Source organism: Mustela nigripes, chromosome 1 (assembly GCF_022355385.1).
Source record: "Mustela nigripes isolate SB6536 chromosome 1, MUSNIG.SB6536, whole genome shotgun sequence".
Classification (NCBI taxonomy): Eukaryota; Metazoa; Chordata; class Mammalia; order Carnivora; family Mustelidae; genus Mustela; species Mustela nigripes.
The window spans coordinates 174,712,872-174,727,827 of record NC_081557.1 but is presented as its reverse complement, the minus strand read 5'-3'; the positions used below and the strand labels follow the sequence as shown (position 1 = coordinate 174,727,827).

Genomic DNA, 14,956 nt, shown 5'->3' with positions numbered 1-14,956 from the left:
TTCTTCCCTTTTATAGCAACATGTTATTGGAGAACTGGCCACTATAAGAAAAATATGTTAGGCATTAAAAACTTGTTGAGGTAGCTCAAGGAGTTAGGTTGGTCTATGAAGCAGATAAAAACTGAGTATCATTTACTTTCTGTTAGCTTTAAATCAGCCAGTACTATTCACCTCCCAGTCAGCATTGTCAAACACACACACACACACACACACACACACACACACACACCAACATTTAGCACATTGTAGTGAACACTGAAGGCTACTAGACACTCTATTCATGGCATAAAAATCTTCATCAAAAATAGCACAAAAATCTCAACATCCATGGAACCAAATAATATCCAAAATGTATACTATTATCTAGAGTCCTTATTGAATGAATACGATAAATGAATAATCCAAACACTTCATTTAGGCTAACAGTTTCAAACTCTTCTCATTCTAACCCATATTTTAAAACTAATTAGAGAGAAGGGCGAAATAATTTTTATTTTATTCTGTCATCTCTCTTTTTTTTTTTTTGAGACAGAGAGAAAGAGAGCATGTGCATGTAAGGGTGGGGAGGGGCGAAGGGAGAGGGAGAGGATCTTAAGCAGCCTCTATGCTGGGGGTGAAGAGTGATGCGGGGCTCGATCTCACAACCCCAGAGATCATGCTCTGAGCTGAAATCAAGTCAGATGCTTGACTGACGGAGCCACCCAAGCGCCCCTTTTCTCTTATTTCTTTATCCCACATTTTAACACTCAGTTGTCCGTGAGTAAAACGCATACGGCAAAGAAGAAAAGAAACTAGAGTCTGGATTACCGGTTGATGATAAATGAGAAATAAAACATTAGTCTCGGTCAATATTCCAGCTGAGAGCAGCCCTGACTGACATTTGATTGTTATTTTTGATCTATCTCCTTTGCTGCAGTCTTAGGTCTAGATAACAACCGTCTGAGGCTTCAGAAGCTGGTGAAGGGATGAAAATGGGCTTTCATAAGTCTGAGTCACTGATATTTTAGTAAATGCAACAGACAGAAAAACAACCTGGGGCTCCTGGCATACATCTATAGACCACGAGTGTTACTTCACTGTGCACAGAGCCATGACCTTACCTGATTGCAGGTATTGATGTCTATGCCCCCCTTGAGATATTCCACTACTTTGTCCAGGTTGCCTGCTCTGGCAGCACGGAGGAAGCTTGCATTGCTGTCAGACTACGAGAAAGGAAAAAAAAAAAAAAAAAAAAAGACCTCCAGTGAATTATTGTTAAATAAGGACAGAAAAAGTCAAAAATGTTTACAATGCAAGTAAGAAAAGCTTTGGTTGCAAACACTCCAATCTTGAGTTTAAAACACTGAATAATAATTCCCAGGATAGGGTGGCAACTTTGTAGTATTTCTAGAGATGTTTTTAAAGTGAAAGGGAAATATGTTCTGCTATATTAAAGATGTAAAAGAACTCGAAATAAAAATCATTACTGCTTTATTTTAAATCTTCAGCCACATTTGAAGATGAATTTACATGACTCCCAAATCCAAAGCTAGCCATTCATTTTAGCTTCAGGATGCTTGTGACCTTATAGTGAGCCTAATGTCAAGCCAAAAAGGAGTTGGAAAAGTAAAAGAAATTAAAGGGACTGGCTTTCTTTTTTTTTTTTTCTTTTTCCTTTACCGTTTTGGTTTCTCAGATGAGTCTGAGGAAGAATGCTGAGTATGGGTCATTTGGCAGTCATCTGTCCTCATTACAAGGGAAAAACAGAAAGCTCCAAGGATGCTTTGAGGAAAGAGGATAGCACTAGTTGGCAGGTGTGGAATAAGCCAATGCAAATTTTGTGATCCCAGTGATTTTGGAAAAACAAGATTAAATTTAACCCAGCTGACACAATACCAGAGGAAAATCCCTTGGTAAAGATAAGCACTTATAACGGAGTCTGCTTTTTAACTCCTCTTCTTCCCCCAGGGCCTCTCAAAATCTGATCCTGGAAGAAACAGCTGAATTTTCACCACAGAATGTCCAGAGGAGAGTTGCTCCAGACCTGAAGCTACAATCACCCAGCCGCACTCCCTCGCTTGCAGAGCCTGACTTGCGAATCTTAACCCAATAACTTTGATAAACTTTGTTAGGTCCTAAAACACTGGTGTAACTTTATAACTCTTCCGGTGGTATGGTATCTGACTAAAGAAGATGTGGTAACATGAAAAGGAATGTCCTGACCTACTAGGACGTGAGACACAGTTGTGACAGCTCATAATCCCGCACTCTCCCAGTAGGCTCCCCTGCCTCTCTCCCTCAAAGAATGTATTTGGCAGGGGCTCCTGGCACACTCTTTCAGACCTATTCATTATGACTGGTGATGATGTACAGAGATAGAAATGGAAGTATTTTCTCTGGGAGTCTCAAATTGGGAATTATTTGCATATTGTTAAAATGATTTACACATGGGAAGATGGAAAGTGGTAGGACCAAATTACCTCACATTTAACCCAAATACCATAATGACATGTATTTACAAATCAGACAGATAATGTATGAAGAGTGGAAGGTATGACTGAAATCTATACATCTGGAATTCATGCTCTGATGCTTCAGAAGTGGATCATGGTCTGGCTGCTATCTGACCGTTCTTCCCTCCCTACAAGGCCACCATGCCTCACTCTTTGTCCCTCCTGAGAGCCCTGCCCATGGCAGGGTGCCCTAAGTATATCTGCAATGCTGAAGTGACTGAGTTGTGACTCATTTTTAAATGCCTGCTCTATGAAATTATTTTGTGGTTTGTGGCAAATTCTAAACTCCAGGGAGATTTTCTACCTCAGGTTTCTTGCCACAGCACTTACAAGGGAAAGATAATGCTAGGCATTATGTTCTGTCAATATCTCACAAGAAACATCATTTACTGTAAAACAACTAAAGTTAAATAATATTTGGGCATAAAAAGTATGACATTATTTGCCATATATAGTTTTAAAAAATAGATCTATATACTATATGTTATATATAATATTAAAAATTATGCCTGGAAACTACTGCCATGTTGTACATGGGGCTTAATAATTATAGTTGACATTTATCATTCACTGGGGGTCAGGCACAGAGCTAAGGGAATCAGCTAAATGTAGTATATCCTTAATATTCATGATAATATTATGAGAGAGAACCTATTCTTATGCTCATTTAATAAGTGAGGAAAAGGTTTAGAAGGTTTCCAAGGTCACCCAATTATTCAGTGGAAGATGCAAGATTTAACTTGTGTTTATCAGCCCAGAGCTAGTCTTAACAGCTACTCTATCTCACCCCTCCAAAGCATCAAGGCAGAAGTTACTACAGATACCTAACCTAGGAGCTACAGTTTTGTTTCAGTTGTGAGAACCGCTGTTAAGCTCTTGGTCTACATATCTGCTCTGTAAATCATGCCACTTGCTAAAAAGAGTTCCCCAGCTGGAGAGAGAATTCCTGGCTGACATCCCTGTCCCCACATCTCTCAGCCATCTATACATCTAGGAAAAGTAAGAGCTAGGAGCGCCTGGGTGGCTCAGTGGGTTAAGCCTCTGCTTTCGGGTCAGGTCATAATCTCAGGGTCCTGGGATTGAGCACTGCATTAGGCTCTCTGCTCAGCAGGGGAGCCTACTCCACCACCACCCCACCACCCCGCCTGCCTCTCTGCCTACTTGTGATTTCTCTCTCTATATATCTCTCTCTTCAAATAAATAAATACAATCTTTAAAAAAAAATTAAGAACTGGCTTGAGAAAAACTACTTAAAACCATAAGCATTTGGGAATGAGGAAAGAGGTGGTAAACTACACATTGCATCAAAAAAGCCAGGGGGAGCCTGAGTGGCTCAGTGGGTTAAAGTCTCTGCCTTCGGCTCAGGTTGTGATCCCAGAGTCCTGGGATGGAGCCCCGCTTTGCTCAGCGGGAAGCCTGCTTCCTCCTCTCTCTCCGCCTGCTTCTCTGCCTGCTTGTGATCTCTGTCAAATGAATAAATAAAATCTTAAAGAAAAAAAAAAAAAGCCAGCTGACTATCTCTATCTACAAGCCTAATATGATTAAACTCAGGAACTAAGATCAGGGTGCCCCTATCATTCCTTTGAAAAAAAGAATATCATGCATAAATAGAGCTAGAGGGAGCACTTGATCCCCAAGGGTTGAAGAAACCCCTGCAGACATGACTGCAGACACTTAAAGGAAGGTGTTGGTCAGAAGGGAGCTGGAGCAGTGGGCAGTGCCCTATAGACCCTCCTAGAACCTTCCTTAGGGAATGGGCATGACATGGAAGATTGTTTTTACCCTTACATAACTGGTTTTCATAACTGCGTTTCACTTTTCTGAAGCAAACTTCTCAAATGTAGGTGCAAGTCAAAGACTTGCATCCAATCCCTGGAATTTTAGCAAAATAAATTCCCAGTGTTCTGGAGGGTCTAGACCCAATGGAAATGTGACATCTGAGCCATCCGGCCAGGGATGCCTTCAACAGTGAGTCATGGTGGCCTTTGCTATGAGTTGGATTCTTTCAGAACCCGTTAAAAAATTTGGTTTTCTGGAAGTGAGAAAATGCATTATAAATGCATTTTGCAAATGCAATAAATGAACGTGTTATTAGAAAACAGTTCCAGAACATGGGTTTCAAGAACAAAATTAAAAGGAGATTTCAAATTTTATGTACAGATATTGACATCATTTTAGATGAAAAGCATAGACCTGCATGAAAATATATATTCTTTTCCCACTTCCACATAGACACAAGCATACCATCCCTTACAATGAGGTCAATCTGTGATTAAAGCACTTGACACAAGAGCTTAAGATAAACAAGTAGTCAGTCTGGTACCTTCAGTCAACACAGAGATGAAAGAGGATTCAGGGACTCAAGGTGAAAGATACAGCAACTTTTACTATACCATGTTTCCCTCTGAGTACGACTAAAGGAATTATTTCCAAATTAAGCATAAGTAGGGGGAAGTATGCTTTCAAAATAGACTGTTGTCTCTTGGATCAACCAGAAGATTTCACACATAACAGCTCAATAAAGAGAAAATGAGGCAATAGCAGCTCCTTGGGGGAAAGTCTCCAACAAATGTAAAACTAACCTCTTTCGGCTCTGCTGCTTTATGTCCCTAGGACTCCCAAATCGTAAAACCAATTTTAATTATGCTTAAAAAGTCTGATTCTGGACAAAGAATTCAAGTGCTGAGCCGCACTTATTTTAATCTGCAACAGATGGATGTCATTAAAACTTGCCCCTTTTACTACCCTGGTGTGGCATCTCAAGCCAAGAAAGAAAAATTTCCTTTAAAATTCCTCTTGACACAGTTCTGTACATTTTTTGTATCAGAATGTTAGAAAAACAGAATACTTTCTTAGCACCCAGCAGGGTGGACATGAGAGGCAAGAGGAATGTGCCTTCACAGAGACACATTGTATCCTAAAGAAGTACTTCCCCAAAGTTCAGAGGCATACTCACAGGCTTCCACAAGTTTGCCACAAGGTGTTTTTTTGTTTTTGTTTTTGTTTTTTTTTAAGTTCTGTGCTTACATTTCAATAATAACCTAACATAAATAAAAGCATGTTCCAGGTCATCTAGACTGTTACCCTTTAAAGAATACAACCATGTAATTTGGGTATAAACCTTTGTGCTTATCATTCAGCGCATAACAAGAGAAGTAGAGATGACACATAGATGCAGATATGCAAAACGGTTTGCTGCGGGGCAGAGTATGATCAGAGAATCTGATCATTACACACAGCAGGACTGCACACATGATGAAACAAAAGAACAGCAGTCAGCAGCCACATTAAAGTAGCAAACAAACATAAGGCTCAGACGCTGTCTTTGCACAGTTCAACTCACATCAACCATTAGCAGTAAGTGTAATAGAACATCCGTGGTGAGACATTTCTCAGTTCCCAATTCTCACTTTCACTGGATTACGGATGTACAAACCTGCACCGCAATACTAATTTCATCTCCAAGTAAATAGAGCTTTAAATGTTTATCAAATGACATGCCAGTGAAACTGACATTAGTAAATTTCTCTGATAGCTTGAAGTTTTATTACTCTGAAGTGAAAAACAAAACCTTACAGGATTAATGATAGTTTGTTCAACCTATACAGAAAAGATACCCGTTATGTTATTTTCATCAAAGTCAAATTCAGAAGCATATTAAATTGGAATCAGGGATTTGAAGAATGCTCATTTTGTGGTTTTGTTTATGCTTCATTTGTAAAACCTTCCTTTTAGTAATGGTTTAAGGGTTTTAGGAGTTTTGTGTCCTTTGCGTTTACATATAAATTAACACTATGTAAGATAACAACCCTAGAGGTCATGAACTTGTTTTTATACTTTGAAAGAGTAGACAACATTATTAAAGTTTGAGAAGCACCAGTCAAATAGTGTAAGTCGGCCAGCAGCCTCTATTGGCCCAACCAAAGACAGCAAAGCAGAGAACTTCCTTTAGTCTGACTTACAGTAGACCCTCCACACATATTGGCTGATTAACCTCAAGGAAAGCACATTTCCCTGTGGAATTTTAATAATTTGCTTATTTTCTTAGGATGCAGCTATTCCTTTATAAAAACAGGATGGTTTATCGGCCTAGCTGAGATCCACATTTTTAGAGTAATACCAAATAAATAAAATTTATTAAAATCACTTGGGGGGAAAATCCTTAATAGGAATATCATGAAATAGAGGAGAGTTCTACGATTCCTTAGGTCTTGTCCTAGAAATGCTGGAAAAGTAAACTCCATGTCCACCAAATCACAAGTTGTATGATAAGTCTTTGTGTATCTCAGTTTCCTTATTAAAAAATAAGGGTACTTCATAGAGTTGCTGGAAGAATTAAATAAAATGATGTGATGGCGCTTAGCCCAATGACAGGCACAGAGGACACACTGAGCTTGTTTTATAATCGTGGTTTTTCTTGTAAATGATAAATGAAAATAAGAACAGCAAATCTAAATATAGATGCATACGCATGATCTTCTTTAAATATGAAGGCTGTTGCCAGAAGACCAAAGTATTTCGAAATACTTTGATGTGTGCAGGCACAAAAGGACAAAAAGGGAACCAGAATGGGAGAGGTGTGGTCTGTTTCCAATAATAAAGATTTTACAAGGCATCCTCTTTGTGATATATCAATGCTCTTACTTAAATAACCATACTTCTGTAGGAGTGCTAGATTGTATAAATAATTGAGGTCTTTTAGTAGATCAAATTATTATCACTGTCTTGTTATAAACCAAAATTGGGGGCAATTGAAAACTGCATACTAAGTGTACTAGTAATTTTTAGAAATGATTTCACAAGTCGTCTTTCTGCAGTTAGAACACACATCTGACAGGTAAAACACGACACCACAAAATTCCACTTGATAACTTCAATTCAGCTGCCACTAACAACAAAATCTGCTATAGACCATAAGTTTGTATACTCTAGCTCCAGCATGCAGATTAACCTACATTTTTAGTGTCATTTCAGTATGTCTTTAAATTGCTACTAAGTACAAAATACTGACAGGTCATCTAATATTCAAAAAGTGTTAATGCAACTTCCTCAGATTGTTCTTATTCCAGCAATGTATGTGCTAAAAAAATGGGTGGAAATATAGGTGTTTTCACTGGAATATAGATATCATTTTGCTTTTAAAATATTATTTAAAATAATTATGACACATAAAATTGAGACTTGGGACCAGAACAATAACTAAGTTTAATGAAACAGAAAAATTCTACCTATTTTAAGCATATATCTCATCGTACATGAGATTGTTTGAAATTACATCTTGATATAAAGACAAGGTATTTTTTTCCTTTAGTATTGCATTTGACATTGATTTTTTTAAAAGATTTTATTTATTTATGAGAGTGAGCCCTCATAGGAGCTGGGGTGGGGGGGGTGGCAGAGAGAGCAGAAGAAGCAGACTCCCCACTGAGCAGGGAGCCTGAGACAGGGCTCCATCCCAGAATCCCAGGATCATGACCCAAGCTAAAGGAAGACACCCCTTAACACTGATTTTTACTAGCACACTAGATAAATTATTTCACTCATAAATGCTTTCCTTAAGATTATCACTTGTAAAAAATAAGAACCAAATACAGCATACCAATTCCATCCCTTTCAACACATTAAGGCTATTTCACAGTACTATGTGAAGATTCATAGACCCCTTGTACAACTCTTAAATTTTAAAAGAGAATAAAGCTGGAATATTATGCAGCAATAGGAATAGGAATGAATATAAACCACATCTATACATAGCCTCAACAGCTCTCATAAAAACAATGCCAAGCAAGACAAGTCAGACTTAAAAAAAGAACATTTATATGAATCCATTTATTAAAGTTCAAAAATTGACAAAACTAATCTATACTGTTAGGAGTTAGAATAGTAGAATGTGGGGGCACCTGGGTGGTGGAGTTGGCTGGGCAGCTGATTCTTGCTCGGGTGATTCTTGGCTGATTCTTGGTTTCTCCACATTGTGTGTGGAGTCTGCCTGGGGCTCCCCTTACCTCTTCCCTTGGCCCTCCCCACCTGTCACTCTCTCTCTCTTAAAAAAAAAAAATGAATAAATCTTAAAAAAAAAAAAAGAATAGTAGATTATGGAAGGAGGCAGTACAACACATTGGTTGCTGATAATGTTCTAGTTCTACTTTCTAGTTCTGGGTATTGTAAATGGGTATGACAAATATCAAGATGAACATTATAATTTATGCATTTTTGAATGTATGTTATAATTAAATGAAATGTTTACTTAAAAAAGATGGTGACATTGAAAACTAAGTTGTTTTCAACTTACATAATGGTAACAAAATCACTGAAGACTAAATAGATGAAAACGTTAGTATTCAAAAGCAGTATCTTTTTGTCACCATGGAGACAATTTTTCTAAGGCAGAATGTTCATATTATGCAAGGCTTTAATGATAATATATTTAAGGTACTACTCAGTCAAAAAAAAAAAAAAAAACAGTGCAGAGTACTAAAAATCCACAATTTTGTTCTTTAACTGAAAATGTTTCCTAAGTCAAATTTTAGAGCATTTTTTTATTAGTTGTTACGATGTCTATGGAGCTTTGCAACTATAAAAACCTTTTGATACGATTTGATCATACATTGACTACATTCTTCCTTTAGCAGTAGTGGTTATTCCATTTTTCTTATCTTTTGTGCATATCATACAAACAGTACTCCTCCAGTCTTCAAAATGCTTACTACAAATCAAAGAAGACCGGATCTGGTTCTGAGATCTCAGTTTTTAAATCTTCCAGAATAAATATAAGCAAAGTAACTTGCCACAGATAATTTTATGCCTTAAAAAATTTCTGTACACTCACTTTTCTGTGACAATTACTTTTCTGAAAACTAAAACGAAATAATAATATGATGTCCTTCCTCAATGAATTAGAATTACTACACAGGATCATAAAAATCCTAAGCTAGTACAAACCATAATTCAAAACCAGAAAAGATATTTGTGATGTATACTTGATAATTATTTTATACTTCAAATTCCCTACATGATTTTGAACTTTTCAAAAGTTCTTATATATGTCTATTTTTAAAAGAATTATTGAACAGAGGAATATGAATTTCCCAGTTAGTATTTTGTTACACAGAAGTCTGACTTGAAAAATGACTTTGTTTTGCTGACACTAGTTTGGCTTTAGAAAATATTTCTATATGCAGGCTCATTATTAAGATGCTTTTTATAATGAGACACATCAACACTTTCACTAAAAAGGGAACTTTTACAAATATAGGTAGAAACATTCTTTTAAATTATTTATTTATTTATTTTTGAGAGAGAGAGACAGAGAGAAAGAGCATGAGCACAAGTGGGTGGGGGTGGTGTGGGCAGAGGGTGAGGGAGACAAATGGATTCCCCACTGGGCTGGGAGCCAGACCCAGATCTCAATTCCAGGATGCCGAAATCATGACCTGAGCCAAAATCAAGAGTCCGACACTTAGCCAACTGAGCCACCCAGGCACCTCTGGTAGGTGGAAACATTCTTAACTGCCTGTAATTCTTGTTTCCCCATTGAACTTCACGGTGAATTAAAGTAACTTCTCAAAAGGCAGAAAATCCACAGGCTTTGGTAATTCTTGCATGCCAGCATATGTTCTGCCCATGACTGAAACACCTACAAAACTCAGACATTCCATCACTAAATACAACATGTCAATTTCTTTGGAGTTTAAATGGAAGAATGGTAAGTTTGTAGAATTCACAAGATTTACAAATCTCTACTAAGAAAATCAAAACAATAGGGAAAACAGTTTGCTGTAGCTTCAGTTCAGATGTCAGATTAAGTACTTGAGATTCATCTTAAAGACTTAATTTGAGGAGCAGTGCCGCTGAATGCTGCGGATTTTTTCAAGGGGTCAGGTAATTCTTTGGGAGGTGTCGATTACATGGACAGATTTCAGACATCACTGCCTCTGTCATGTAAGAACCTTAATGATTGCTTTAGCTAATAAACTACTGAGTGAAAGCTAATATGCCACTCTTTGAACTGGTATATTTGCAAAGTCCTGCTTTTTTCCATTCAAGATGCTGATGATGCAAAGGCAAGCAACATAGTCCACAAATCCTATACCGAATATTATAGGTTCTCCATAGTATTCCCTAATATTTTCAATAGCTAAAGTAACATGGAAATCTGCATTTGACATACCAACAATAAAAATAATGGAAACTTAGAGATCCACAATAGAAGTTGAATAATACATACGACTGAATCCTGAACAGTTCTCTGTTATTGCTCAGGGATCTCCAGCTAGTATTAATTGTGTGTGAAGTAATGAAAAAATTAAATAACTCATATCCCAGACCAAATCTATTTTTTAATTTCCAACTAGCTGGACATCTCTGTAAAAATGTTCTGCCAACATTAAACTCAATATGCCCCAATGAATATGGGCCAAAACATGGAAGAGCTTATCAAGCTTTTATGCAATGTTCACAAAATTTCCAAAGGAATTTCCTTTTGGACCATCACTGGTTATAAAAAGAGTAGGATTTATAAATGAATAATAACCAACTGTAATAACATTTAGATCAAGAGAAAAAAAAGAAAGCTTTTGATATGACTGGGTAACAATATTAAACTTTTTAAGGAATCTTAAATCTTAATCTTAATCCACACAAAACTCTTTTCATTCCCTGACTAATCAGCATGTTCAAATTTTACAGGACCTTTGGGGGGAAAGAAATGTTAGAGTTCATCCCACTGCTGTACTTACAGATCAGGATAAATGGACCTAAATTAGGTTTTAGTCTCCCCTGAAGCCTCTTAGAACTGTCAGGATATGAAAAAACAAACCCAACCAAGTGAAAATACCTTTCATCAATTTTTTATCATCCAGGCATCCTACAGCGTTAATTTACTATTGCCCTTTTGAGGTAGGCACCGCATCTGTATCCCCATTTGTCTGATAATTCTTCAGACCATCTGCTCTGAAGCAGACATCACTCAAACAGAAACAGCCTCGTGACACGACACAGATGAGGTGCAGAGTGCACCCCCACAAATGACACATACTAAAAACTAGACTGCTTCTTTAGCATTGAATTATTCAGGAAAAAAAAAAAAGGTACATTCTTACAATGAAAACTTCAGAATGGCTTATTTTATAATATAACCACTATCTTAATTGCATTTTTCCTTGTCATGGTATATATCCTTAACACAGTTTATTTTCGTGTAGCCCCATTAAGTAGTACATAGAAACATAGAAGGGCTTTGTGTTTATAGCAGCCTAGAGTACATCTGTAAGTGTCGGTCAGATTGATTTTTTTCTAGGGAGATCACTTAATTACAGCTTAACAACCCCACACTGTGACAATCTGACTCTACTTGTTTAAATGCAGTTCTGAAATCCTTTATACTGGTTTTTAAAAAAGACCAAGTTAGACCAAATGCATCAGTTACCCATTTAAATTTCTTATTTTCCTTTTTTTTTGACCACATAAGTCCAGCAATATTAACACAGAATTTTGAATTCATTACTTTCTAATATAATTTCTTGTATCAAGACAATATATTTATTTTCTAGGAATAACAGACCCAAGAATTCTTGTTGTGCCATCCTTGGAGGTTTGTTTTTTTTTCCCCCCTTTTGGAAAAATCTTTCTAATTATTGGGTGTCAGGAATTTCAGCATGATAATTATGTTGCTTATTAGAAATAATTTGTATGTCTCTTCCCTTTCCTTAAACTGCTATTAAGGTCACTGTCATCTGTAAGTTGGCAAGGGCCCATCTTTCTACCATGCATATAATTTTTGAGAAGTTGTTTATCTGCCCCATTCTCTAAAATATGTAGGACCCAAAGGGGCATGGCTTTAGCCTCTTTTGCATGTTTGTGATGATCTACATGGATACTGAGTGCCAATGATGAACTTTAGAAGGCAAAACTACAATTCAAATAAGTCAGCATTATGTGAAATGTAATATGCACAATCATTTTTACACCCATTTCCTGGCCCCCATCATACTGGTTCAGTGGTAGACAGCAGAATGTCAACAAACTTTTTTTAAACTAAATTTTAAAAAAACTAAAGAAGTTGTAGGGTATCTGTATGGCTCAGTCGGTTAAGCAGCTAACTCTTGATTTCAGCTCAGGTCACAATCTCAGGGTCCTGGGACTGAGCCCCGTGTCAGGGTCAGTGCTCCGCCAGGAGTCTGCTTGGAATTCTCTCTCTCTGCTTCCCTCTCTCTGAGCTCACACATGCGTGTGTACTCTCTCTCTCAAATAAATCTTTAAAAAAAAATCTAAAGATTTTGTAATATATGCACTGTTTAAGAAGGAAATAACTTTCTTTAAAATATTTTATTTATTTGTTTATTTGAAAGAGAGAGAACACAAGCAGGGGGAGTAGAAGAGGGAGAAACAGGCTCCACGCTGAGTGGGGATCCTCATGCAGAACTGAATCCCAAGACCCCAAGATCATAGCTTGAGCCGAAGGCAGTCACCCAACCAACTGAGCCACCCAGGCGCCTGAAGGAAATAACTTCTAAGTTAGAACTCACTAAATGGCCTTGGTTAAATTACAGCAGGGTCTATGGTTGTACCTACCTAAATGTGTACACACTGGAAAAATCATAGCTTCAGTTTGAAAAAAGTGTAAACAAATTAGTCAGACCACAAATTATTTTGATAACAAATAATTAAAATAGTTTAATCAGTCCTTTACAATAAATTATTTAATCAGGAATTAAATATTTTTGAAATACCTACTGTGTTCTAGGCACTGTGTTAGATGTAAAGGATTGAATGTAGAAGAAATATGATCCACCCTCTCAAAAGATTTTAAAAGAGACATTTTAGCTGCAGTAGTCCATAAATTAGAAGTGGGCAAAAATGGATGCAGGGAGATGAATTTAGGGGTAGGAGTCGAAGCAATAAATGCTTGTTTTGTTTATAAACATATTATGAACTAATATGTTTGCTAACAAACATATATAGACATAGAATAGGAATGATAATATACTACTTGATAAAGTTCCTGGTAACAAGTCAGGTGGGAAACACAGCATTCACAGGGACTTGAATGCCCAAAGTCATAGTAGCATAAAAGAACATAGTATGCAAAGAACTCTAAGTAATTCAGTGCATTTGAATTACAAACAAGAATTTGAAAACAAGAAACAAGTAAAATTCTAAAAGTCAGGCAGTGGCCAGATCATGAATGTTCTTGTATGCCATAAGACTGTCACCTTTTAGATTGAGGGGCTGGGGGGAACCAGGATCAGAATGTTGTTTTAACATGAGTTAAGGGGGCGCCTGGGTAGCTCAGTTGGTTAAGTGACTGCCTTTGGCTCAGGTCATGATCCCGGAGTCCTGGGATCAAGTCTTGCATCGGGCTCCCAGCTCCATGGGGAGTCTGTTTGTCCCTCTGACCTTCTCCCCTCTCATGCTCTCTCTCTCTCACTCATTCTCTCAAATAAATAAATAAAAATCTTAAAAAAAAATAAAATAAAATGAGTTAAGAGGGGAACGAGAATGGAGTTTGTGAGACAATTTGGAATACTACTGCAATCCTGACACACAGTGTTACCAGGAACAGCAATGTGAAAAAGACACAATTTGTCATATATGGGAAAGAAGCTATAAAATTTGGGGAAATCAAATTGGAGGGTTTATAGAAGAGAAGAAATTAAGGAAAACATAGAGACATCTAGCTTTGGCAGGTAGTAAGTGACACGTCCAATCAAGAACAGGAACTTGGGAGATAGAATACCCAAAAATTGGAGAGAATACAGTAGTTTGGTTTAAGACTAATTATATTTGAAGTGCTATCCCTACATAGTTTACTACTATATATTAGAATTACAAGACTGAAAAGTCCAGGAGAGGAGCACCCAGGTGGCTTAGTCAGAAGAATATGTGACTCGTGATCCCAGGGTTGTGAGTTTGAGCCCCATGTTTGGCAGAGATCACTTAAACATAAAACCTTAAAAAGAAAAAGTCCAGGTGTGCCTGGGTGGCTCAGTGGGCTAAAGCCTCTGCCTTCAGCTCAGGTCATGATCTCGGGATCCTGGGATCGAGCCCCATATCACGCTCTCTGCTCAGCAGGGAGCCTGCCTCCCTGCCTACTTGTGATCTCTGTCTGTCAAATAAATAAATAAATTCTTAAAAAAAAAAAAAAAAGTCCAGGAGAGTCTGAACTAAAGAGCTAGGCCATAGAGTAACCTCTAGAAGATGGCCCTGGTTTTTTGTAGTGATACTGGATCTTGCTTTACTCCTTACCATTTCTCTGTCCATAAAACTCCTACAACTAAGGAAACCCTTTGTATTGCCTCAGGAAGTGAACAGTGTTGGCCTATCAACCTCTTGCATGAAAATCCAGGAAGGGCTAATAAACTAGAAATTGCAGTATATATGTACATAGCAGTATATATACACATAAATACATATATATGTATGGATACAGATATATACATAGATACATGCATATATATATATAT

General features: G+C 37.3%; 1 protein-coding gene across 19 annotated transcripts in view; it reads right to left on the bottom strand.

Annotated features, from left to right (window-relative positions):
* Window positions 1-14,956, bottom strand: part of ANK2 (ankyrin 2) — a 323,814-nt gene that overhangs the window by 193,056 nt on the left and 115,802 nt on the right. For all 19 annotated transcript variants that reach the window (XM_059377495.1, XM_059377473.1, XM_059377509.1 and 16 more), the window contains exon 2: window positions 1,101-1,202. In XM_059377495.1, the coding sequence (XP_059233478.1) occupies window positions 1,101-1,202 (102 nt within the window). The remainder of the gene's footprint in view (window positions 1-1,100; window positions 1,203-14,956) is intronic.